The sequence below is a fragment of the Podarcis cretensis genome, assembly GCF_951804945.1.
Source record: "Podarcis cretensis genome assembly, chromosome: 17".
In the NCBI taxonomy this organism is placed as follows: Eukaryota; Metazoa; Chordata; class Lepidosauria; order Squamata; family Lacertidae; genus Podarcis; species Podarcis cretensis.
This window is the reverse complement of record NC_137187.1, coordinates 39,874,553-39,898,085: the sequence shown is the minus strand read 5'-3', so window position 1 is coordinate 39,898,085 and position 23,533 is coordinate 39,874,553. Positions and strand designations below refer to the sequence as shown.

General features: G+C 50.4%; 1 protein-coding gene across 4 annotated transcripts in view; it reads right to left on the bottom strand.

Annotated features, from left to right (window-relative positions):
• Positions 1-22,746, bottom strand: part of FLNA (filamin A) — a 71,617-nt gene extending 48,871 nt beyond the window's left edge. For all 4 annotated transcript variants that reach the window (XM_079958626.1, XM_079958628.1, XM_079958627.1 and 1 more), the window contains exons 1-13: positions 22,599-22,746; positions 20,098-20,589; positions 10,584-10,832; positions 9,989-10,086; positions 9,460-9,607; positions 8,521-8,639; positions 8,313-8,390; positions 8,051-8,213; positions 6,099-6,299; positions 5,472-5,609; positions 2,916-3,042; positions 1,388-1,524; positions 582-775 (exon numbers count right to left, since the gene is read on the bottom strand). In XM_079958626.1, the coding sequence (XP_079814752.1) occupies positions 582-775; positions 1,388-1,524; positions 2,916-3,042; positions 5,472-5,609; positions 6,099-6,299; positions 8,051-8,213; positions 8,313-8,390; positions 8,521-8,639; positions 9,460-9,607; positions 9,989-10,086; positions 10,584-10,832; positions 20,098-20,589; positions 22,599-22,629 (2,175 nt within the window). In that variant the 5' untranslated portion in view covers positions 22,630-22,746. The remainder of the gene's footprint in view (positions 1-581; positions 776-1,387; positions 1,525-2,915; positions 3,043-5,471; positions 5,610-6,098; positions 6,300-8,050; positions 8,214-8,312; positions 8,391-8,520; positions 8,640-9,459; positions 9,608-9,988; positions 10,087-10,583; positions 10,833-20,097; positions 20,590-22,598) is intronic.
• Between the last annotated feature and the right edge of the window lie 787 nt (positions 22,747-23,533).

Sequence of the window (23,533 nt, the reverse complement as noted above, 5' to 3'; positions counted from 1 at the left end):
GGTGGGGGTCCCTTCATTCAGCAGGAGTGGCTGGAGCATGGACACAACACTTGAGGTTGTGAGAACTGTGCCAAGCACACGACTCCATGCTGGAAATGTTTTTTGGGGATGCTACTCCCATGTAGTTTGAGCTAGTCTTGCACAATCCCCACCTGGAGCACTTGGTGGTGGGGAGAAGGACAGCAGAACCCCACTGGCTGACAGCAAATCAAAATAAAAGTTGAGTTTGCCAAAATGGACAATGTGCTTGAAGACCTTTTTTCTACCATTGCCACTCCTCAACCAGAAGCACCACTGAGCCCTTCCCTTAACTGTGACCTCCAACTACCCCAAGCTCTTCCACAGTCATAAGGCCTAAAACCTTTACAGCCAAGATCAGCTTTCCAACAATGCATATGCTCACACCAGGAAGAGCAGTTGGCAAGACACTCCTTCGGACGCGGTCGTGACGAGCTCTCAAGCCACCAACATGGGCCAGTTACTGGTTCTCAGTTCTTCTTCCCTCATAGCATTATACATAGACACACAAGAGTGCCAGGATGCACCATCCCAAAAGGAGTCTCCTTCATGCAGACACTTACCTTCTCTGGGTAGAAGTCCTTGGGAGCAGCTTTGATTTCCGCCATGAAGGGGCTGAGCTTGATGTCTTCGTTGTTGCAGAGCACATGGACTGCATATTCGCCTGGCTCCTGCGGCCAATAGCGCACATTGCAGGAGCCATCGCCCTTGTCATCACACTCAATCTTGGCCTGTGAGGGACCCTCCACAGAGAAGCCTGCCAGGAGCACATGCAGAACCAGGCATTAGTTCACAGTTAAACCAACACTCGGAAATGCCTATCCCAGCCACTAGACAACAGTTACGTTATCCTGAAGACTGCAGATGCCTGTATTTAGCTTAAACACTGATAGCATATCGGTGTCTAAGGCTGACTACTAATCCTACACGGGTTCTGAAGGCTGCTTAGAACCAAATGAAAGTCATTTAAACAATTTTTGAATACACAGACAAGGTAAAAGTAAAAAAGGTGGCTAAACAAAGCTCCACCTAAGCAAAGGCCTTAAACTGCCCAAGGCGACTGCAGCTGAAGGGGCAGGTGGGCTTTCTCAGGCAAAGAGATCCCAGGTAAGGATGTTAGTGGTTCCCTGACTGTCCCTTTTCCCTGAACACCAAGTCATACCATCCAGGAACCTGGAGGCTCCATTTAGCGTCAAGGCCAATGCTGACTGAGAAGCGCGTCCTTCAGAAATCTGTTTTAGCTTTGGAGCCATCTAAGCTAGGAGGCCACCACACCGTGACAATGAATTCCCCAAGTCAGTTACGCATTGCGTAAACACCAATCCCATAAACGCCAAGCCACTGGTCCTCTCCCAACTTTGCCGGTTACCTAGCGTGCCAACGTCATCACCAATGGCTTCCACCACGAAATCAGCAGACTTGCCGACCACACCTCCTTCCAAGCCTGGCCCCCAGGCCCGCACCTTCTGGTTTGTACATTCCGTTCCCACTTTTACCTCAAATGGGCTAAAAAAAAAAAAAAAAAGCGGGTGGGGGGGGGAATAAAAAACATTAATGTTCAATCTCAGCCTTAAGATAAAATGGATTGTTTTAACAGGCCGATTTGCTAATGAAACTTGCCTGCTCCAGTTTGCTCCAGCAGTGCAGCTAGCACACTTGCAAGTCATCACATGAGGAGGTATCAGTCTACCAGCCCTATCATTTGGTAGACTGAGGGGCCAGCTGGTTTTGTGTGTCACAAAAGGACTGCAAATGGTTAATTTATTACAGCTAAGTTGTACACTGCCAGGGAAAGAAGGAGTGGCCCTTGTGGGATTTTCTGCCTCCGGTGCCAAAACAGCTTGGCTGATTGAGCACTTAGGCTTGGAGGCGGAGTCATCAATTGCTCCACTTAAGCAGCAAATGCCTTGGTCAGGCTGTGTGCACTATTGCTGTGAATGGACAGCCACCCATCCCCAAAAATACAACAGGTCCCTAATTAATCCTACCTAGTCTGTTTGCCTAGTTATAAATCTCTTGAGTAGCAGATTGTGTTTGCCCCTCTCACCCCTCAGGGAATTGCGCAAAACACGGAAACATCTAAATCTGCAGGCTGAAAGAGAACACTCATTCTCCCAGAAGAGGAGACCTATTGCACCAACGCTAGATCTCCACCCCCTCTGGAAGCCATGCCGGCTCTCCTGTTGGTTAATTGCAATCAAAGCCCCAATCTGCTCTGTTTTTAAGTGTATTTTACCTAGGATTTTAGTTGTATGGTCTGTTTATTTTATTTCTTACATTTATTTAATTTGTACACCACCCTTGATCCAAAGCTCCCAGGGTGGTTCACAGCATGTTAGTTGCTTTTTTCATGGAAACTGGACCAAAGTGAATTATAAAGCAAAGATTTCAACCAAGTATAAAAAACCATAACCAGATCAGAAACCTAAAAACACACCAATCAGATATAAAAAGACAGGTCTAGAAGATGAGCAAGGAAGATGCAACAAATGGGCAGAAATAAAAGTTTTTGCCTGTTGCCATAAACTGATAGAGAGGGTAACCAGGAATGCCTCCCTGGGGAGAGAATTCCACAAGCAGGGAGCCACCACCGAAAAGGGCCGTTCTCAAGCTGCCGCCCTCCAGACCTCCCCTGGGGAGGGAGGCACATACTAAAAGGCCTCAGAAATAAGGTGTTTGGGGACCTCTATTTAGGACTGAAAAGTAGTATCTAAATTTTTATTCAAATATAAATGAAATGAAAACTCTACAGCTGAGACCATCAAATTGAATGCTAGAAGGATCAAGGCAAGGAAGAGATTCAAGGCACCCTTTAATCTCCCTGAGTCTCAGCAAGCATCCCCTCCTTCCTCTCTTTCAGGTGGAAATAGTTCTTCCCCAGCCTTCCTGCTTCTTACCTGCGGGGGATATGCTGCCCACCCCAAGTGATTGTGACTGTGTAGTTGCCAGGAACTGTGGGGTAGTACTCAAAACCATACACCCCATCACCCAGGTCCTTCTGCTTGACACGTTCCTCAAGTCCTTCTGTGGGAAGAGATTATGGTGGTTGAGAGCGGAAGGAACTTCACAACATACAGAAAAAGCAAAACAAAACCCATATACCTGCCAGTTACATATTACCAAGGAAGATCATGCATGCATGCCCTCACCTTGCAGAAGATTAGCCAATGAGTTCTTGTACATCATGTTTATCACACGTCTCAGTGCGGCTCCCAGGGAGAGCTACTAGGGTCAAATGCCCACTGGGTCCATGAAGCACACGGAATATACCTGATCTCAGTCACTATCCCAGTCTTACTCCCAAATAATAGAGGACAAAAAGGAGGATTCAACTCTTATGCACACTATTCTGAGCACCCTGGAGGAAAGGCAAGAGAATACAATTGGGAATGCTGCCAAGAACAAGTATAGGTTACCACTGGGAGTGCTTCACAGGTGGAAGAGCATCTGCTCTGCATGCATGCAGGTCCCTAGTTCAAATCCTGGTGTCTCCAGGGATGCCCTGTCTAAAATCCTGGTGAGTCACTGCCCATCAGTTCAGACCAGGGGTGGGGAACCTCTGGCTCATGGGCGAAATCTGTCCTACCAGGCCATTTCCCCAAAGCATGCCCACCTGCCCACACCTGACACCATATGCAATGTCAGGTGTGAGGCAGGTAAAGACTCAGCTAGATTCCCTGCAGAAAGTGGGACTGAACTCTAGCACATCAGCTAATGTGCAGGGGGTTCGATCACACTTGACCGCTATCTCCCTTTGCTCCTGCTGGTCAACTTTGACAGGTTCGCCCACAGGGTTTGGTCAAAAAGATTCCCCACCCCTGGCTAGACAGTATTGAGCTAAAGGAACCAGCAGCTTCTTACCATCCTCACATTGGCAAGGAGGTGGGGCTGGTGGGTGGGACTCTGGTCTCCCCCCACCCTGGTGCCCATTTGCATTCAATTCCCCCACCACACTTCTCTAGAAACTGCAGCCTTACTTACACCAAAGCCCCATGGAAGGGGCCTGGATCAAAACACTGACACACAGCTGCAACCAGCTTAAGTACAGCTTGCGTTTGGCAGCTCCAAAGAGTCCTAGATGTCGTAACATTATACTGCGCTCTGCTCCCCACCACCGACAAACCCAGGCATCCCTTGAGGGCTCTTTGCAGGCTAGAGCCTCCAAGGGAATAAAATGCAGTCACATTCTCAAGATGTTATCTTCCAGCTGGGAGAGATCTTCAGCTCTGACAAATGTCTCAGGCTCCTGAAATCTGCCTGGGGCCTAGTTACCCAACCTCTGCTTTGAATGCTTGCGGTTTGAACCCAGGGTTAGAACTGTCAAAATCCAGCTCCTCCATCATTCACATACCTCTCTGCATTGCAGCAGCCTCTCCTTCCAGCCCAGACAAGAACCCAATTATGTTTTCTACAGTGGTTTGTGGCTCTGCTTGCCCCGCCATGACTCCACAACAGCCACTCAATTTACTGCTTTGCTTCCTTGCCTCAGCACATTTCCATGCTTGCACAAAGTACAAATGCCACCATCAGCCCCTCCTATAGACCAATTACACTTGCACCAGAAGAACTTCCTGCTGTAAAACCCAAGAATTTTAAAACAGCCCATGGGCAAGCAAGCACGATTGATAGCTTCTTAGGCTTCAAAGAGATTCTAGAGCTTGCCATGTCTGAGAGTCAGTGGAGCCCAAATCACCACGTCCCCATCAATGGATGCTCCAGCACAGCAGAAGCAACAGCCTCCTGTGCAATCAGCCTGTTCCCCCATTGGTAATAAATAACTCTGCAGCCGTGTTAGAAACCGAGTTATGAAGGCTAGGAGCTAAATGGCACCTTAAACCTAGGTTATAGGCGCAACAAAGGAATGGCTAGGCACACTTTTTTATAACAATACAAAGCTGAAGATGGTCTAGCCTTCCCCTGCCCACCCCCTAATATTCTTAAGAGGGTCTCTTCTCCAGTCTTCAGAGAGTAGCTGGAAGTGGGGAGGCAGAAAAAAGTCCTCCTTTCTTTCCACTCTGCAGTTTTAATCTGAAATCTTAGGCACAGTTCTGCGCCCAGAGCTCAGAAACCTCTCGCACTAATGAAATTCCCTGTCACAAAATGTGCTTAGAACAATGGGTGTTTTGAACACTGCTCTGCAGTTTCTTCATGTTCCCCCAAACAGATCTGGGCATGCACTAGCCAGATGGGCTTTGCAGTGTACTGCTTGCCTTCCAAAGGGGCATTACCACACAAGCTAGGGGTCTGCTTTAAGACATGTGCAGCAGCTGCACCCCGAATGCCTCTGAGCCTATGCAAAGTGTCATCAGGCTTCCAACATTTCCCACACAGAGTAATTAGACTATAGCACTTCCAGGCCAAAAGGCAGAGCTTCTGGGTTAAGTGCAAATCCCACCCTCCCATGTCTGAAACACAGAGGGTGGGGAAGACAAACACACACACACTGGACTTACTTGGGCCTTTTATTGTCACTTTGAGCTCTCCGCTGCCAGCGCCTTTTGTGTAGACCTTGAAATCTGCTGTCTCCTTCACTCGGACACCTTTGGGCTGGAGGCCTCGACCCACGGCCCGGCAGGCATTTGGGTTGCATGCTGTAGCAGCAGAGAGAGGGTGAGCGTCCCTATCGAGTCCAAGTAGAACTCCAGTTTTCCCAACTGGGTGGGTCTTTGCCATCATTAACACGCCAGGCATTCAACTAGCTCCACCCATGAGAGGGAGGCCGGATCTCAAGCCCATAGACTGCTCCCCTGGACAGAAGCAACATGCACCCTTGCCACAGGTCCCCACCCACACCTGCCAAGAGTGAAATACCATTGGCCCTGGATCCAGGCGCCGAGCAGCTGGGAGGAGATGAGTGCCAGCAGAGATCCAGGGAGATGGCTCTTCAGAGGAAGAGAGGACAGAGCAGAGGAGAGCTGGGCCAGGACAGGTGGAGGTAGGCAGAGAGGAGAGGAGAAGCGTTAGGAGCAGAACAAAGAACCACCCCCCTTCTGGTCACAAAGAGGAAACCAAGCAGCAGCAGTGGTGTTAAGGTTAAAAGAGACCCCACCAACAAGCCCCGTGCCAGATGGGAGACTCACCCTGGCCAATGGTGACCGTATATGGGCTGCGGGGGATGGGGATGCCCCCAAAGGTGATGTAGATGGTGTAGGTGCCCTCCAGAGTGGGCTTGTAGGTGCAGCGGTAGGTGCTATTGCCTTTATCCTCCAGCTGCTGCTCCACTGTCCCTTTCTTGCCAGTCGGATCTTGGATGATTACCTCGATTTCCCCAACACCAGCACCTGGGGGGAGGGATTAGGGTAAGATGAAGAGAGGCAGGTGTTAGGTGGAGATAGTGCATGCAACCTTAAGTATTCAATTACAGGAAGGCCTTTGATCTGGACCAAGAACTCAGCAATGAGTTTCCAGGGAAAAGATTAAGCCCTGCACAGCTCCTTGGCATTTTCTGTCGTTAGCAGTGCTATGCAAGAGAAACATTATACAAGTTTTGCTTGCTCTATTTAATTTACGTAGGAATTGCAGGTTTCTTGGGGCAGCATTTTAAGAACAGAATTCAAGTGCTATTTATACTGCATCCCTACCTTCCATGCTTAGTGCACCCTGTAGCCATGCACCTAGCAATTAAAGACATTTAAGAGCAGCCTTAAAGTTTGTTTGCAGCTTCTTTCTAGCTAGTGGAGAAAACACCACAATGTCCCCAAGTTAAAACTTCGCTATGCTTCAGCCTTTGGTAACAGACCCATTTCTGAAAGCAAAGAAATGGAAGATTTGTTTGCTCCAGTTACTGTGGGCTGCAAGTTATGCTCTACTTAGCACTGGATAGGCTTCAGCTAGGATTCAGTGGGAGACCTTTCATGCTTGGAAGATGAGGCCAGCAATTCAGACAGACTTGCTTAGGCAGCAACTAGTCTGGAAGCAAAGGTACTCATCTTCAGCCTCAAGAGTTCAGAGGAGACTGTTCTAACATCCAGCTATAAATAAAAATGAAACGCCAAGACAAGAGACCAATTGTTTGCAAAGGGCTGTTGGGACAAGGAAGTTGCCTTTTGCCTGAAGGGAGAAGAGCCGAGAGTTTCAAGGCAGGCAAGGAGAGAGGGTGACATTCCTGGATAAGAGAATCAAGGATGACTGATCTCAAAGCAAGCTCTACTGTGTACTCTGAATCATTGTTTTGTTTCATATCCTGCCACGTTGAATACAATATTACTCAGGGCAGTTCTGAATTCACAATTACACATATGAAAGTTAAGAAGACGTGGAGTCATGAAACTGTATATTCCTAATATAAATGTCTGATCATTCTGCCTCCTACTCTATGGCATGCTGAAGCAACAGGCATAAACTTCACCAAAATGTTGCCCAACTAAGGCCTGGACAGCAGGCCTTAGTTCCTCCAGCCACAGCCTACCTTGAAGGAGTCAGAGTGGGGCTGTTAAGCCAACTAAGCTGCCCTCCTCCACGGACAGCCTTAGGCAAGCTACTCACTCACAATCTCTTCCTTTTGGTATTCTCTGTAATCCTTCCAACAATCTTATGTGAAGCACTGGACACTCAAAAATGCTATGTGTAGCCTGACTTGTTCCCAACTTGGAAGCCCACCTACCCAGAGCTCTTAGTCTCTGAAGACATGATGCTTTGACAAGCAACTCCGAAAGCAGGAGAGCTAGAAAGGTTCCACTTTGGCGAGAAATTGAAGCCTCCAACACAATTACTCAGTTCATAGTGAGAAAAGTTCTCCAACAACAGTTTATTCATTGCCAACAATTCGGGTGTCCCCAACACAGTACTCCCTCCCCCCCAGTGTTGCTGGACTGCAGTTCCCATCCTCTGACCATTGGGGCCAAGAATGCTGGGGTTGATGGGAGCTGTGGTCCTAGAATGCACCAGGTTGGGGAATGGTGGCTAAACTATTTATAACAAGTTTCTAAGAAACCAGCCAACTACGTCATTTGCTTTCAAGCTGCGTCCAGGCTTCAGCTGGCCAACACCCTTCCACCCTCTCAGAACCAGCACCCCGCCCCCATCCACTGACCAGCAGTGAAGATCTCAAAGTAGGTGGTCTTGTTGGCAATGTTGCCCACAGGCTCCAGGCCAGGACCCTGGGCAGTGACCTTGCTGGCATCCCCGTGCGATTTGTCCACATTCACCTCAAAGGGGCTCTTGGCAATGTGCTGCCCAGCAAACAGTACCGTCACCTGGAGCAAAAAGTGAAGGTCGTCAAATGTTGATCACTGAGATGAAGGCCCAGTTCCAGAATTTTCTCCCAATCACCTACACGATATACAGACTCTTACCTTGTGGATTCCTGTCACCTTTGGCACATACCACACAGAGAACGTCCGGTTCTTGTCATTGTTGGCAATGACCTTCGCCTTGAGGACAGACAGAGGAAGTTCAGTAGTGGTTGGCATGGTACAACCCACCCAAAACACCCCCCATAACTCTTCCGTCTCAATGCCTGGCCATCCAGACCTCTAAGGACACACTCCCAGGGGGACTCACTTCTTCCCGATGTCCAGCAGGGTCCTCCACATAGACTAGCACTTCTCCCTGGCCAGCACTGATCGTTTCAACGGTGAACTCTGCCTTCTTCTTCACCATGTTGCCTGTGGGCTCAATGCCTGTGAAATGATCAGATACAGTAGTAACTGTACCACCCCCTGGCCCGTGATGCCATCAATTTGTACAGCAGTGGTTCTAGCATCATCTCCACTGTACAGCCTGGATGACCTCAGGAAAGCCAACACATGCTAGCTAGAGCTGATGGGAGAGCCACAGAGATGGTACAGAGCAAACCATCACAAGGCGATCACAGGGTGTTGCAAGGAAGAGGTTAAAAAAACATAAAGGTAAAGGGACCCCTGACCATTAGGTCCAGTCGTGGCTGACTCTGGGGTTATGGCGCTCAATCTCACTTTATTGGCCAAGGGAGCCATCGTACAGCTTCCAGGTCATGTGGCCAGCATGACTAAGCTGCTTCTGGTGAACCAGAGCAGCACACAGAAATGCCGTTTACCTTCCCGCCAGAGTGGTACCTATTTATCTACTTGCACTTTGACGTGCTTTCGAACTGCTAGGTTGGCAGGAGCTGGGACCGAGCAACGGGAGCTCACCCCGTCACGGGGATTCAAACTGCCGGCCTTCTGATCGGCAAGTCCTAGGCTCTGTGGTTTAACCCACAGTGCCACCCAAGTACAAACACCTTTGAGTCGAGCCCTATGAGGCAGCTATTCTATTCACGACACCCTGGGTCCCCTGAGATTGTTGGGCTACTACTCCCATCATCCCATTGGCTAAAATAGCAGGACTATGGAAGCTGCAGTCTAACCACATCTGGGGACCCAAGGTTGAAGAACGCCGTCCTAGGAAAGATCCCTTGTCAACACCCACCTGCCCCCACTGTGGTCAATCTCCCAATTGTTTAAGAAGTCCTGGACTCACCTGGGCCATAAGCTCTGGCTTTCTTGGGGTTCAGTTTGGGCCTAAGGGGGGCTCCTGGCTTTAGCTTAGCTTTGGGGAACTGGGAGAGGTATGTCATGACCGAGTGCTCATCAACATTGGGGTCCACAATCTCTTCAGGAGTGATCACCTACAGAGGAAAGAAGGCAAATAGCTGGAGACAGCAAAGGAGAGCCAAATTTACCTCTCACACGCCAGGAGTCAAGTACAGAGCCAGCACAGGATGCAGCCTCCCAAGAAGCCCAGTGCTTGTTTTTCAAAAAGCAGACTTCTAGCCCTAAAGGCTGCAGAGGGGGCCCTAGAATGTAACTATTTTAAGCATTTCTGGGAAATCTAAGCAGCATCCTGGGGTGGGGGTCAAGGGATAACACACCTTCGGACTCCACATTGCTCACTTGCCCCTGGCCATAACTGGAAGCAGTAAACACTTTTGCCAATACACCTACCCAGAGCAGAGTTCAGCTTAACACAAAGTTCTGTATAGCACAGACCAAGTATCTGTGCTGCTTACCTGTGGGATGCCCAGCCAGTCATCCGCTTGCTGCATGGCCTCCCGGGCATTGTTGACAGGTTTGCTAGCATCCCACGAATCCCAGTCAGGGCACAGACCTATTTGAGAGAGAGTCCCAGCTCTTTGTCAGTCACACACAGTAGTGACACTTCCTCCATACAGATCTCTGGAACAGTGCTCTGGGGCACTGTAGCATCCGTCCACAACAGAAGGTAGAAATAAAGCCAAAGGAGCAGGCATCCAGCACAGGCCACTCCAACACAGGCATCCCAAACCCTCAGCGGAATATTAGACCCAGGGCCAAGATGGAGTTGGCATCAATGACAAGGATAGCCAATGCTGGTGCCCTCCAGATGATGATGTACTCCAACTCCCATCAGCCCCAGCCAGCATGGCCATGGTCAAGGATGACAAGAGTTGTAGTTCAGAAACATCTGAAGGGATCCTAATTGGCTACTCCTGATCTATGGGTCAACTAACACAGGAAGTAGTGCTGGCCTCCAGCACCCATGTGAGCAAGTCAGAAGAGCCCTCCTGCAAACCTCTCAAGTTCACCCTCCCAGCCCCACATGAACAGTGCTGCTCCTTCGCTTACCTGGGGCACAGCTGTCAACCAGAGCGCCTAGTGCCCGGCCGCTCTGCCAGTCCTTGCTGAAGTTGGTGATGGGCAATTGAGGCAGTTTGTTTTGGATCCAGCCCAGCAGTCGCTGCTTGGGGGTTTGTTTCTTGGCCTCTTCGTCATCTTCCTCATCCCACATGGGCATGGAGATAGAGTAGTGCAGGATGAGCGTCCAGATCAGGCCCAGGATCAGCTTTAGATTCCCATCCACAATAGCTTTGCTGTCTGAGAGTCAGAAGCACAGTTCAGCATTCGCAAAAGAGGACAGTGGTCTGGACTTTCAGGGAAGACGAGCCCCACTCAGAAACATCCTAGGCCTTCTCCCCTCGGAATTCTCTCCTTTAGTAGGAGGAAGGCCAGTCTCTACACCAAAGGAAACCCAAGAGGAAGCCTGCAGGCAGTTTCCACCAAGTAATAAGTCCACTCCCTCCTTTTCTCACCTCCTCAATAGATCCCAGACCTATAGAACAAGCTTCTAGCAAGAGACTCTGTCCTTAGAGGCCTGAAGAAGTTGGTGGGAGGGATTTTGATGAAGAATGGCCATAATTTGACTGCAGGTAACATGTTTGAAGAAACTTAAAAATGATTTTTAAAGTGGCCTGTGTGTGCTGGTTATTACCATGCCTTTTTCACTCATTGGCCACTCCCTGTCACTTTAGACGCCATCATTGCCACCAACCATGTACAAAGAATGGCTTTCCTTTATACAGTCTCAAGTCTCTTTGGTAGTGTCTCTTCCACATCTACACTTCCTAACCTTATCTGAAAATAACAGTGACAACAGAAAATAAACAAGTTGCAATTGATACTTGACGTATTGTTCTTGCTGCGGGTTCTATTTATTATTTTTATCCCCTGCTTCATCCAGGGAATTTTGGGTGGCATACATGGTCCATACTCCCTCAAGTTTCATTACAACAACCCTGTGAGGTAGTTTTGGCTGTGAGGGCATGCTGGTCTCAAGATCACCCAGTAAGCTTTCATGACTGAGTAGAGATTTGAATCTGATGCGAATACAGTTCTCCAGCCACTCAGGATGGCAGTCAAACTTTATGCAAACTAGTTTAAAACCTGATAAATCTGAAAGCACCAGAAGCTGACTGGACTGTATTGAGCTTAGTGGCTATAGATAGCTTTGCTTCATTTTCTCCTTTTCCTTGCAAAGGGTGGTGACAACAATGTCCCCCTACTTTGGCAACATGACAGTGAGATGAGTATTACTGTAGCTGTGAATCAGACTCAGGTACACTTCCTTGGAAGTAAGGAGCCACCGGCATTATACACTATATATGGTACATCCCCCTAAGAATCCTAGGAAATGACGTTTGTTAAGGATGCAGTTGCGTGACCTCATTTCCCTCACAGAACTACAACTCCCAGAGTTATTTGGGAAGAGGGATTGACTGGTAAACAGTAGGTCTGTGAGGGGAATAGTGATCTTAGCGGCCTTAACAAACTACAGTCCCCAATATTCTTTGGGGGACACCATGACTGTTAAAGTGGTATAAAAGTGTCTGCTCCTGTACCTAACAGCCTTTTCCCTTAGAATATTGGAAATACTTGAAACAGGTCATAAGAGTCATTCTCTCCCTTGCCCTCCTCCTGAGGTAAAGTCGACTGTATCCAGGGATCCTTCAAGAGGTGATGCCCAAACTCTAGAATGCCCTCGGCAGCTCACCGTATCTGGTGCCAACCCTTAATTGAGTTTCAGGGACTAGGTAAACATCATTTTATTTGCACAGGCCTTTTAATTTGTTTTGTTTTAATAACATTATCTGCTTGCAGTTCAGTTCATTTTAACGGCTACAGCATTTTTGCCACAAATTTAAGTAAAGGAATACTAAAACACAAAATTATTACCAGTGAGTCTATTCAGGAGCAAGTCAACAAGTGCTGAAAAAATCCAGTACTAAACATGCATGTGTAAAATGGCCCCCACAGTTAAGCCCCGTTTTGCTACAAGGCCATAAAGAAATGCAGCCAATGAAGCCTGGGGGTGGGGGGAGAGCTATGTTCTTCTGCCCCATGCCCTTTGTTGGCCCCACTTTATTTATTTCTATGCCCATATATGTATCTCTTATGTAGATTCTCCTACAATTTTTGTTTGCAACATACTGCCATGAATCCCACAGTATGTGGGCTGTTACCAAACATAGATTTTTGTTACCTTGAGGTCTTGAAGCAAGAAAAAGCAGAAATGTTGCAAAGCAAAAGCATCACTCAGGCAGCCCTTAATTCAGGTGTTCTGCTGCGCTGACTGCGTGCCGACTCAAAAGAAGAAATTGGCGAGTCAGAAGATGTCATGGAGGGAATTTGGAGCAAAGGAAGATAGGGATGGGAAGTGTACATGATGTGGAGGAGACACTACCCAAGAGCCGCTTGGTGAAACTGTATGAAGGAATCCCACCCTTTGTATATGGTTAGAAACAACAGAAGAGAAAGCAGCAGCAGCAGCAGTAGTAGAAAGAGGCCTGGCCAGGATTGCGCAGCAGCAGATTGATGTAAACACACCAGATTCAGGGAAACAAAGAATTCCTTCAATGCACTGGCCTCCTGCCAAGATTAACCTCTCCAGAGACTAGACACAGCAGCTGAAAGGGGCCCAACTATTCTCCCTCAGCTCAGGTTCAGACAAGTCTTAAGCAACCTTCCTCTAAACCCCAAGGGGTAGGCAAGCTGGATAAAGCTGAACTCCCACGGGCTCTAAGGAACAGCCCAAGGCCCTGCCCTGTATTCCCTTGCCTTCAGTTGTGGCACAACCATTATGGGATTTACTCCCAAGGGAGACCCACCTGGCCTAGTAATGGTTTGCCTTTTTTTCAGCAGGCAGTGAAGACCTGGCTATTTTCAATGTCAGCATTGTACTGCTTGACTATTGCTATTTATTATGCATTCTTCTGCTTTAAATGCATTTGATGTTGTGCATTCTTTTATTCTATTTTTTTTAAGTCAGAGTACAGATCCTATGGGTTCCGGAGCACAAGGTATGAAGGAAGAATCAACCTCCAGATACAAAGTGAAAGAGACTGATGAAGATCAAGGCAACAGAAGAGAACCTAGAATGAATTCAAAGCGATGGTCTAGTCTCAGAAGCACAGAACCTGTTCCTAGGTGTAAGATGGAAAATCTGAGGGGCAGGGTGGTTCCTCAAGCCAACCATTTGACTCCCAACATGGAAGTGGAACACCATGTCCAAGACGTCACCAAGCCAAGCACATCCTAAGTGCTTTATGTGGTGAACTACAGTGGCACCTTGGGTTAAGAACTTAATTTGTTCTGGAGGTCCGTTCTTAACCTAGAATCATAGAGTTGGAAGAGACCACAAGGGCCATCGAGTCCAACTCCCTGCCAAGCAGGAAACACCATCAGAGCACTCCTGACATATGGTTGTCAAGCCTCTGCTTAAAGACCTCCAAAGAAGGAGACTCCACCACACTCCTTGGCAGCAAATTCCACTGTCAAACAGCTCTTACTGTCAGGAAGTTCTTCCTAATGTTTAGGTGGAATCTTCTTTCTTGTAGTTTGGAACCATTGCTCCGTGTCCGCTTCTCTGGAGCAGCAGAAAACAACCTTTCTCCCTCCTCTATGTGACATCCTTTTAAACCTGAAACTGTTCTTAACCTGAGGTACTACTTCTGGGTTAGCGGAGTCTGTAACCTGAAGCATTTGTAACCCGAGGTACCACTGTACTCTGTGATTTTCCAATAAAGGGCGGCATACAAATGTAATAAATAATTCCTGCAGCTGCACAAACACAAGAAGGTGGTTTTCACTGAAGTGGGAAAAGGCTTCTCGCAAGTGCATGTGGGGTGTGGGTGTGCATGCAACAGAAGTCATAAAAATTACTGAAGAAACCTTCCAGTGGTTTGAGGTCAGGTTTTCAGTGCCCTTTACATTTATATAGAATCATAGAACAGCAGAACTGGAAGTAGCAGTAGCCCAAGGTCATCTAGCCCAACCCCGCGCAATGCAGGAATCTCAACTACAGCATCCCTGACAGCCTCCCCCAAGCTGAAGGCAGCCCTGTATCAGGAAGTTTCCAGTGTTTGATGTTTCATTGTGTTTTCATATGTGTTGGAAGCCACCCAGCGTGGCTGGGGCAACCCAGCCAGATAGGCGGGGTATAAATAATAATTTATTTTATGCTTAAAGACCTCCAGTGAAGGAGTCTACATGCTCCTCCACCCCATAACAGTAGGGGGAAGCAGAATTATGAAAAATGGTTTAACTTGCATAATTTAGACAGGTTAGTTGTCTTTTTAGTATGGAAAACAAGCAACTCTGTTTTATGGTCCATGAAGGAAGAAATTAAGTATCTGGCACCTTCTGGAAGAATATACTTACCGGTACATGCTTACAGGGAACGTGCTCCCTGGTTACATAAAGCTTGTGGCTAGGGACCCCCACAGTGACAGGACCGTGCATGTGTGTTTTGTTGCATGTGCTATGGAACTGCTTTGTGTTACAACAGGGTGCAGAATCTCAGGCTCAAGGGCCAAATGTAACCCTCAAAGCGCCTCTGTCTGCCACTGAAACTCAACAGGTACTGGATGGAGAAGAGTGTGTGTTTGTAGATACAGTGGTACCTCTGGATACGAACGGGATCCGTTCCTGAACCCCGTTCGCATCCTGAAGTAAACGCAAGACGCGACTGCGCATGCGTGGGTTGCCGCTTCCGTGCATGTGCGTGAAGTCATTTTGAGCATCTGCGCATGTGTGAGCAACAAAACCTGGAAGTAACGCGCTCCGTTATTTCCGGGTTGCCGCGGAGCACAACCCGAAAATATTCATCCTGAGGTACGACTACTAGCCTAGTGTACAAAGCTAAATTTTACATTTGCTGCTCTGGCCCCACCCACCAGTTCCATGAGGCTCCCATAGTTTGGCTAGATGGGGATGTGGCCTTCGCGGTGAAAAAGGATCTCCCTCCCTTGAACTACAGCTTCCTAGCATCCACACATGTGCTACTGCAACACAATATACACACTTGGACCCAACAGGCTGCAGTCCATTTCCTACCCAAGCAGTCTGTGGCCTCCAAGTAGTTAACATGACACAACCCTCAACAGTATTAGAGGGAGCTGCTATTCTCCCTCCTTTGCAGCATATTGCAGGATCTGGTTACAGGCAACATGGAGTGAGTACCATCCTGAAAAAAAGGCATTTTCCAAGCTTCCATCTGCATTCTTCCCTCTCCATCACACACACTTTTACTTTTGCCCTCCATATCCACTGAGCCCCATAGCAGCTGGGAGCATTCAAAAGGGCAGGCGTCAGGGCAAGTCTCAAAGCTGGAGAGTGAGCATTCAACACTGTCGAGCTGAATAAGCTATAAACTGCAGAACAAGCATTATCAAAGAGGACAGGAGGGCCAAAGGGAATCTAAGACCCAGAGGCCACTGAGATTCACCCACATTAGGCCACATGTCCCCTCCCTCCCCGGGAGCAGAGTCCCAGTCAAGGCTGGAGCAGCTGGGATGGGAGCCCCTTCCCATTAGCTCTCATGCGCTTGAGCTTTTGTTATTGGAGTGCCAGAGCAGATGCATCCCTCTGGCAGGGTTAAATACGCCATGCTTTCCCTGCCCCTTTTTTTCCCTGGGTGGTGATGGGGGGGGGGAGGAACAGGGAGAAGGCAAGCCATCACATCCCAGCCACTCCCCACCCGGCTCCGCACCGCCCACCCAGCCACAGAGCAGACCGCTCCAGCATTTTTTAGCCTTATATGGAGTGGCCGGCAGGCAGCAGCTCCTCTGTCCCAACAGGATTCTCCTTCCAGGGGGAGGGAAAAGAACGCCCCCTCCACATGTTTGGCCTGGTCCCTCCCTCTCTGCCCGCCTTTCCTACATCCTGCCTCTCTGTGAAGAGGAGCAAAAGACCCACCCAGCCCATCCTTCTCCTCTCCCCAACCCAAGGAGGAGGAGGAGGAACAGACAGGCACACCCAGGCACAGGGCTACCCATCTCTAGCCTACAGGCATGGCTATGGTGTGCGCACGCCCTTCCTTCCACTTCTCAGCAACTGCTGCCAGACCTTGTCTGAGTCAGAGTCTGTGGCCCAGGGACTGACTCACTGTCTTGACGGGCAACACAGGATTCTCATACCCCACTGTCCTCAGGGTCTTCTGCAGGCTCCAGGGGGAGTCAAACAGAGCAGGGGGTAGAACCCTCTGTCCAGCTCTTGCTGGACCACAACTCCCACCCTTCTTGACCACACTGGGAAGAGTATATGCAAGTTGGAGCCTAACAACATGGGGCCTGTTTAGAGCCTCACTTACAGGGAGCTGGAATGAAAGCCAGTATCCCTTCGGTGGGCCTTATCTTCCCATACAGTACAGCTTTACAAGTGTTACACACAGCCACCACATTGCTGAGTATCTAGCAAGTTTACCACAGCAGTCAATCTAATCCAGATTTTCCTATCATTACCAGCTCACCACCGTGTAGAGCACACCCAGACAGATACACCAAGAGGGTTTCATCAACAGAAGGGTCCCTGCAGCAACGCACATGGGCAGCTGCCAGAAACAGGCAATAGGGAACTTTTTAAAATAATAAAAAACCCTGCAGCTTCAGGATAATAGGTGGTTTTGTACATCTGGATAGTCACCGGAACAACTACTTAAGACTTTGAGGTACTCAAAGTAACTAGGCCTTTGAAAGCTGTCTCTGTATTACAAGGTGTGTTACCCCAACTTTACCCCAAGATATAGAGTTCCTGGTCAAGTGGACAAGGAACCACACCAGGTCCAACATAAGGTAACACAGGTCTACACCTTTTGTGTAGGATCCACCTAATCATAGCCCACTAGTACTAAGGCCTGCCAGGCATTCAACACGCTGCCACATTTTTGCAACCCTGGGCCAAACGTAGCTAAAACAGGAGGTTTATGAAGACCTTGCTGGGTTGTATTTAGCTTGCAGAGTCACAGGCCCAATTTTAGTGAATACAAGGAGCTACATGTGTTGGGATGTCAACACATCCCAGCTGACACCAGGTCTTTACAAACTGATAGTGTGGGAAAGAGCAGGAATGAGACCGGGGCATCAGTACAGAAAATACTTTCTGCTTATATTGGCAACATGGATTGACACCAGCCATTCCAGGAGCCAAAGGATAGCAGTAGACGACTGTGGGGTGTTGTTTTTTTAATTATAACAGTATTTAGTCATGTCACTCTTCTTCCATCCAAGTTTGGTCTAGTTGACTTCCTCAACAAAGGGCTATGGGCAAACCCCAACCCCAGAGCAGGCTATGGATGCTCATGACCCTGAATCAACAGTGGGGATGTCTGGGCCCAGTGAATTGTCTGGGAACAGCAGATGTTTCAGCAGTGCTGCGGCTGAGCAGGCATGATAAATCTGAATGAGAGGCCACCGGAAGCTCCCTGCAAAAGCAAGGTATGCATAAGCCATTGGTTTTTCTGAAGAGCTAATGAGACATCCAGGATTCCCACATTAATGAGTCAGACCTAAACTAGAATCGGTTACTTCCTCTACCAGGCAATGCAAGAGCCAGGCTGCTCAGGGCCAATGTTACATTGTTCAGAGACACACCCATCCACAGCTTTTACTGCATGGAGTTTTTACCAGCGGAGCCACCACCAGTCAGTCCAAACTTAGATGGCTGGTAAGCTATCCAAAAGGCTCCCTTTGCTGGGACCATAAATGCCAAGCATCCAAGCCAATTCAAGCTGCCCAAGCATGGAAGCAGCTGAGAGTCACCACCCATTTCCAAGAAAAGGCTCCTCCTATTATAAGGCAAAGGGCAATTAACAGTCATTTGCTTTCTTGTATTTCTGCCAAAACAGGAGGTACTTGAACTTTTGCTTCAGGAGCTAGGGGTCCATGGCAAAACAAGGGGAATACAAGGATCAGTGAATTGAATGCAATCTTTGCTCAGTAAACAATTCCAATGTGAGATACTATGGTCTAGTTTACATACAGTGTTAAACCATGGTTTAAATAAACCTTAGTTAAGGTTAGGTGTTGCATACAAACCCAGGCCAGCACCTTAACTACAGTTAGCTATGGTTTTGTTAGCAAAAATAAGCCATGGTTTGTTGCTGGCTGTTGGTTTACTCACTTTAACTATGGATTAGCATTCCATACAAACCCAGTCAGTTCATTAGTTATAGTTTATGTATGAGCAGCTCCAGATCTATGGAGAGATAAGGAGGCTCTCCCACAAACTGGGTACTGTACTTAAAAGTCTAGCCTAGCTAAGGGCCCCATCTGGAGCCATAGCTTCTTTCTGCGTTACTGTTCATCCCCAGCATGTGCCACTGTAGCAATATCCCAGACTACTATCAGACCCTCCAAGTGTCTCCATTTCATCCCAGTTTCTGATTTGACCCCAGAATGTCCCACTTTTCCTTAGGATGTCCTTATTTTCATGGTAGAAATGTTGGATGGTATGTACTAGGGCATTACTACAGCTGGAAGAGCTCAAGAGTCCATCAACTTCCTGACACCTTTCCTTAAGAGAGAATCTTCGCCCAGACTCTGCACTGACCCAAGATTTACCCCAAAATCAGAGCAGAAAGACAAAGGCTTCCCCTTGCCTCAGGTGTCGGTTGTGGGTTCGAAGGGCTGCCCCTAGTGATCTAGGAGAGCGCAGATATTGGCTCAACCACATCCCACTTCCACTTCTCGGGCAACTTTCCCCCTCAATGTAGCTGTACAGTAATTCAAATTTGATGCGGCGGGTGGGGAGAAAAGGAGAAGACAAAACTGTTTGAGCTTGGAAAATGTGCGTGCGGCGTGTCAGGAGCTCGCTCGACCGGCGATTCAAAAGGCATCTACGAGAAATGGCTCAGCGGAAGGCAAGCGCCAGGCCGCCCCTCCTCCCATTCCTAAATAGTTAACGGGCCTTTCCGAAGCGGAGCGCGCCGGGCTGGGCTGGGCCAGAGATGGAGGAGGGCGCGCGGGGCGGAGGGCGGGGGCTGGGGGTGCAGCACCGCGAACCGAGGCCGGGCTGAAGGAAAGGGGGCTTCCCCCCTTTTTTGCAGACTCCAGACAAAAAGCCTGAAATCGGAGCCGCCTCCTGCAACCCTCCCCGCCCCGCCCAGATGCAGCGTCCTCCCGCCCGCCCGCCCCACCCCTCCAGCCAGGCCTCTTCGCTTTCCGCCCCCTGGAACTCACGCGCGACTCTCCCCAAAAGGCACCCCAGGACTACAGAAATGGGACCCCCAACTCCGAGGCGGCCCCGATCCGCCGCCAGCGGTCCTTCTCCCCCCTGCCCAACCCCGCCGCACGCCCCCTTGGCGGGAGGGGCCAAGCGCGCCCCTCTCCTCTTCACCTGGGCCTCGCCAGCTAGAGGAGAGCGGGGTGCCTTTCCAGTCTCCCCCCGCCGTAAGAGACAAACTTGGGTGCCGCCCCGCCTCCTCCAAAGACCCCGCACTCCCCCACTTTTAGGATGCCCCCTTCAGGTCCCCTTGTCGCCCTCTCCGCCCCCCCCCCCGCTCCCCCTCCCCTCTTTCGCTGGGACTTACCGATGGAGACCAGCTTGATGTTCTCTCTTTCCAGAAACTCCAGCGCCACCGAAACGTTCTCCAGCTGCATCTGCCGGAAAGTGGGGCGCGTGTTGTACTTGCGCCCCATCTTCTTCTGGCTCAGCACCTCGAGCAGCGCGATGAGGCGCAGCCCGTCCCCCAAGTCCGTCTGCAAGTTGGCGATGCGCTTGTTGACGCATTTCAGGTGCTCGTTGCACCAGCGCGTGAAGGTGTTCTGCTGGATCTTCTTCCAGGGCGCGTCCTCCGCCAGGTCCTTCTCGGTGGCCGGCATCTCGGCAGCGACCTCCCCCTGGATGCTGCTGCTGTTGCTGCCGCTGCCTGCTCCTCCGCCGCCGCCGCCGCCACCAACGCCTCCCGCTCCTGCGGCCTGATGGAGTCGCGCTTGAGAGCCGCTCATTATAACGGCTGGGCTCGGGGTGGGTGGGACCCCGGCGCTGGGTAGGTTGGGCCCGGGATTAAAGGCGCAGGATCCTGCAGAACGACAGAGGAGAGGGAGGCGGTGAAGTTAGGCGCGGCCAAGGGCGCACGGCGATGCTCGCAGAAGAGCCAGACACACGCCCCCCTCGGGGGCAGCAGCGACTGGGCTCCAAGGAGGGCAAGGCGGTAGCAGCAGCCCCACAGAAGCGGCGACCGCCTCCAAGCTGGTAGTCGGGCGGGCGGGGCAGGAAGGAATCCCCAGACCCGAGGCTTCTGCAATCCTGTGCACGCTCACTTGGCACGCAATCCCAATTGGGAGTGCGGGGTGGAGTGGGATCTACTCTTGAGTAAGTTTATATATAGGCAACAGCTGCAAAAGTGCCTAGCCCACTTAAAGGTGGGTCAGCGAGCTTAGGGAGGGGTCCTGAAAAAGGAGTGAAGCGGAACATCTGCAAAAAGGGACACGGCAGCCCAAGGAAGCCTCCATGTGCAGAAGCAGTGTACCTGCGAGGAGGAGGAGGAGGAGGGGGCGCGGGTGGCCGGTTGCCCGGGCGAGGGCTTCCCGGAGGCTACTTTGGGAAGCAGGGTGGACGAGGCCCTAAACCTCTCGGGTCCCTCTTCCGGAGCATATAGGCCTGGAATTGCAGGGTGCCAAGGCCTTTCCTTTTCGCGGGGCCCTTTGGCGAGGGGAAGGGATCACAAGGGAGAAGGGGGGGGGCGTTGCTTGGGAATTGCAGACGCAGCCAGACCAGCTCGCTCATCCCACACCTTCGAAAGAGGCGCGAGAGCAGCTGGGGAAAGAGTGGGGGGCGCGCCTTCCGTGGGGCCTCCTTCTCCCCCCCCCTCGTGCCCACCACTTCCTTTCTCGGGCACCAGGCGCTGTGGGGGATGCTGTGGTGGCAAGGCGGGAGGAAAGGTGCCCTCGCCCTGGAAGGCCCTGATCCCGGCTGTTCTCTGTGTCTCCCGCACACACCCCGTCCCAGAGGGAAACGAGACTCGCCCCATGAGGGAGGCAGCTCTGAAGCCCCCCTCCCCAAGCTGGAAGGCGCCGGAGAAATGCCCCCGGGCTAGGAAGCGCGCGTCTCCCGAATTCCTGCGCAATGAGGCCCAGGCGGCGGGAGCTGCCCCTCGCCTGCCCCTCCTGCCGCCCCCTTCCGCCCCGGCCGGCCCTGCGCCTCTTTTGCCTCGACTGGGGCTCTGGTTGCCCTGGGTGTCTCCTCTTCCCGGGAGGGGTACGGTCCAGGGTCTCTCTCTGTGTCTCCCTCCTTCTCGCCCTCGACACCGCACGGCGACGGGGCCGGTCTCGGCTTGTCATCTGCTTGCAGCTGCTCGCCCGCCTGCCTGCCTGCCTTCCCTCCGCTGCGCGCCCCCTCCGACACCTACACGGCTGAGCTGCTGCTCTAGGATCGCTCCGTCAGTAGAGCGAGGGATTCTTAATCTCAGGGCTTCCACAAGAAGCAACCTTCATTTTAAAAAAAAATAATCAAAGATCCTTACCGTATAAATAATTAAAATACGTGGATATTTGTGCAGAAATGACTGCACAAACTTTTGTGCTGCATGGGGGGGGGTGCCAGCCCCTCCCCCCATGCAGCACAAAAGATTCCTGCATGGTTGGGGTCAGACTAGTTGACCTTCGTGCTCCCTTCCTATTTTACAACTATACAAGCCTCCTTGGGCCCACCATACAGAGGGAAGTGGCTTGGGGAGAGGCGTTCTGGAGCAGGTTTTATTCATAGCCAAAGATTCCACTTCTCTGCTAAATGGTTTGTGTTGGGTCATCTGTGGTAGAGGCTAGAGTACCTCTGAACATGTGCAAAGTCCACTCTCAGACTGACATAGACACACACATTTGCACATCATGTGCGTTCTAGGGTTAAGGGCCCTGTAATTTTTAAGACAAAAGAGAAACCCTGGCAGCATTGATTTGTAGAAAATTAACTAGACCCAACCAAAAATGGTCTCACATGAAGCCACCAGTTGGACTATTGTGTGACTTGGCTTAGGTATTGTCTACTCTGGCTAGCTAAGGTCCCTTTGGCTAGAGCTGCCAGGGACTGCACCTGGGCAAGGCATGTCCTGCTGAGCTGCCATCACCACCTGAAGTCATGCCTCTTGGTGTCGCCACATCACTGCTTCACTCTTCCCGCTCCACCAACAATGCTAAGAAGAGCCAAGGTGGTCCATTCTCAGCCGCCTTACTCGTTGACACTGGGCCAGGTGTGTGTGTGTGTTTTGCCATGGCCTTATCAGTCTGTTCCAACTTGCTATGTCACTCCCATGTCACAAAGCTAAAGAGACGGGGAGAGACCTGAGGGAGGAGATGTGCAGCTACAACCAGGGCCAGCCCTACTATTAGGCAGAGCGAGGCAGCTGATGCTGGGAGACGGCAAGGCCAGTGCCGGACTTCCGGGAGGCCCTTGGCACAGTGCCATGGATGACGCTTCCTAACAAACACACAGCAGGTTCAAAAAACAAAAACAAACCACCTACTGCAGTGACAGCAGTTCTGCAGCCTGTGCATTTTTGGGTAAATTCCGATTGTGAGCAACCACTGTGGAAGGGAGACAATGTTGACTCTCAGAAGCAGCACCTCCACCCACCCACCCACTGTGAAGATGGCCACCCAGAATTCCCATGAGGTCGGAGAGTGGCAGCCCAGCCCAGCCACATAGGTGAGCACATGGCTTCCCAAAAGAGGAGTCCCGGGAACTACACTTCCCATCACCCTTAACAAGCTACAGTTCCTGGAATAAAGTCACATGCATGTATCTTTGTGCACACTACAGTGTTTTTGTTTTTACAAGAGGGTAATGCCTGGGCGTCTGCAGCTGCAGAACAGCACTTCTCTGCTTAATAAGACTTCCTCAGGTCCCGTGCTCTTTTGCTATAAAAAGAGGTGTCGGAGGTCACCTTGTTCTCTGATAATGGCAATGGCACCCACATGAGAGGTGCCGGAACTGAGTTCCAGCTGAAAAAAGCCCTGCTCAGGTCCAAG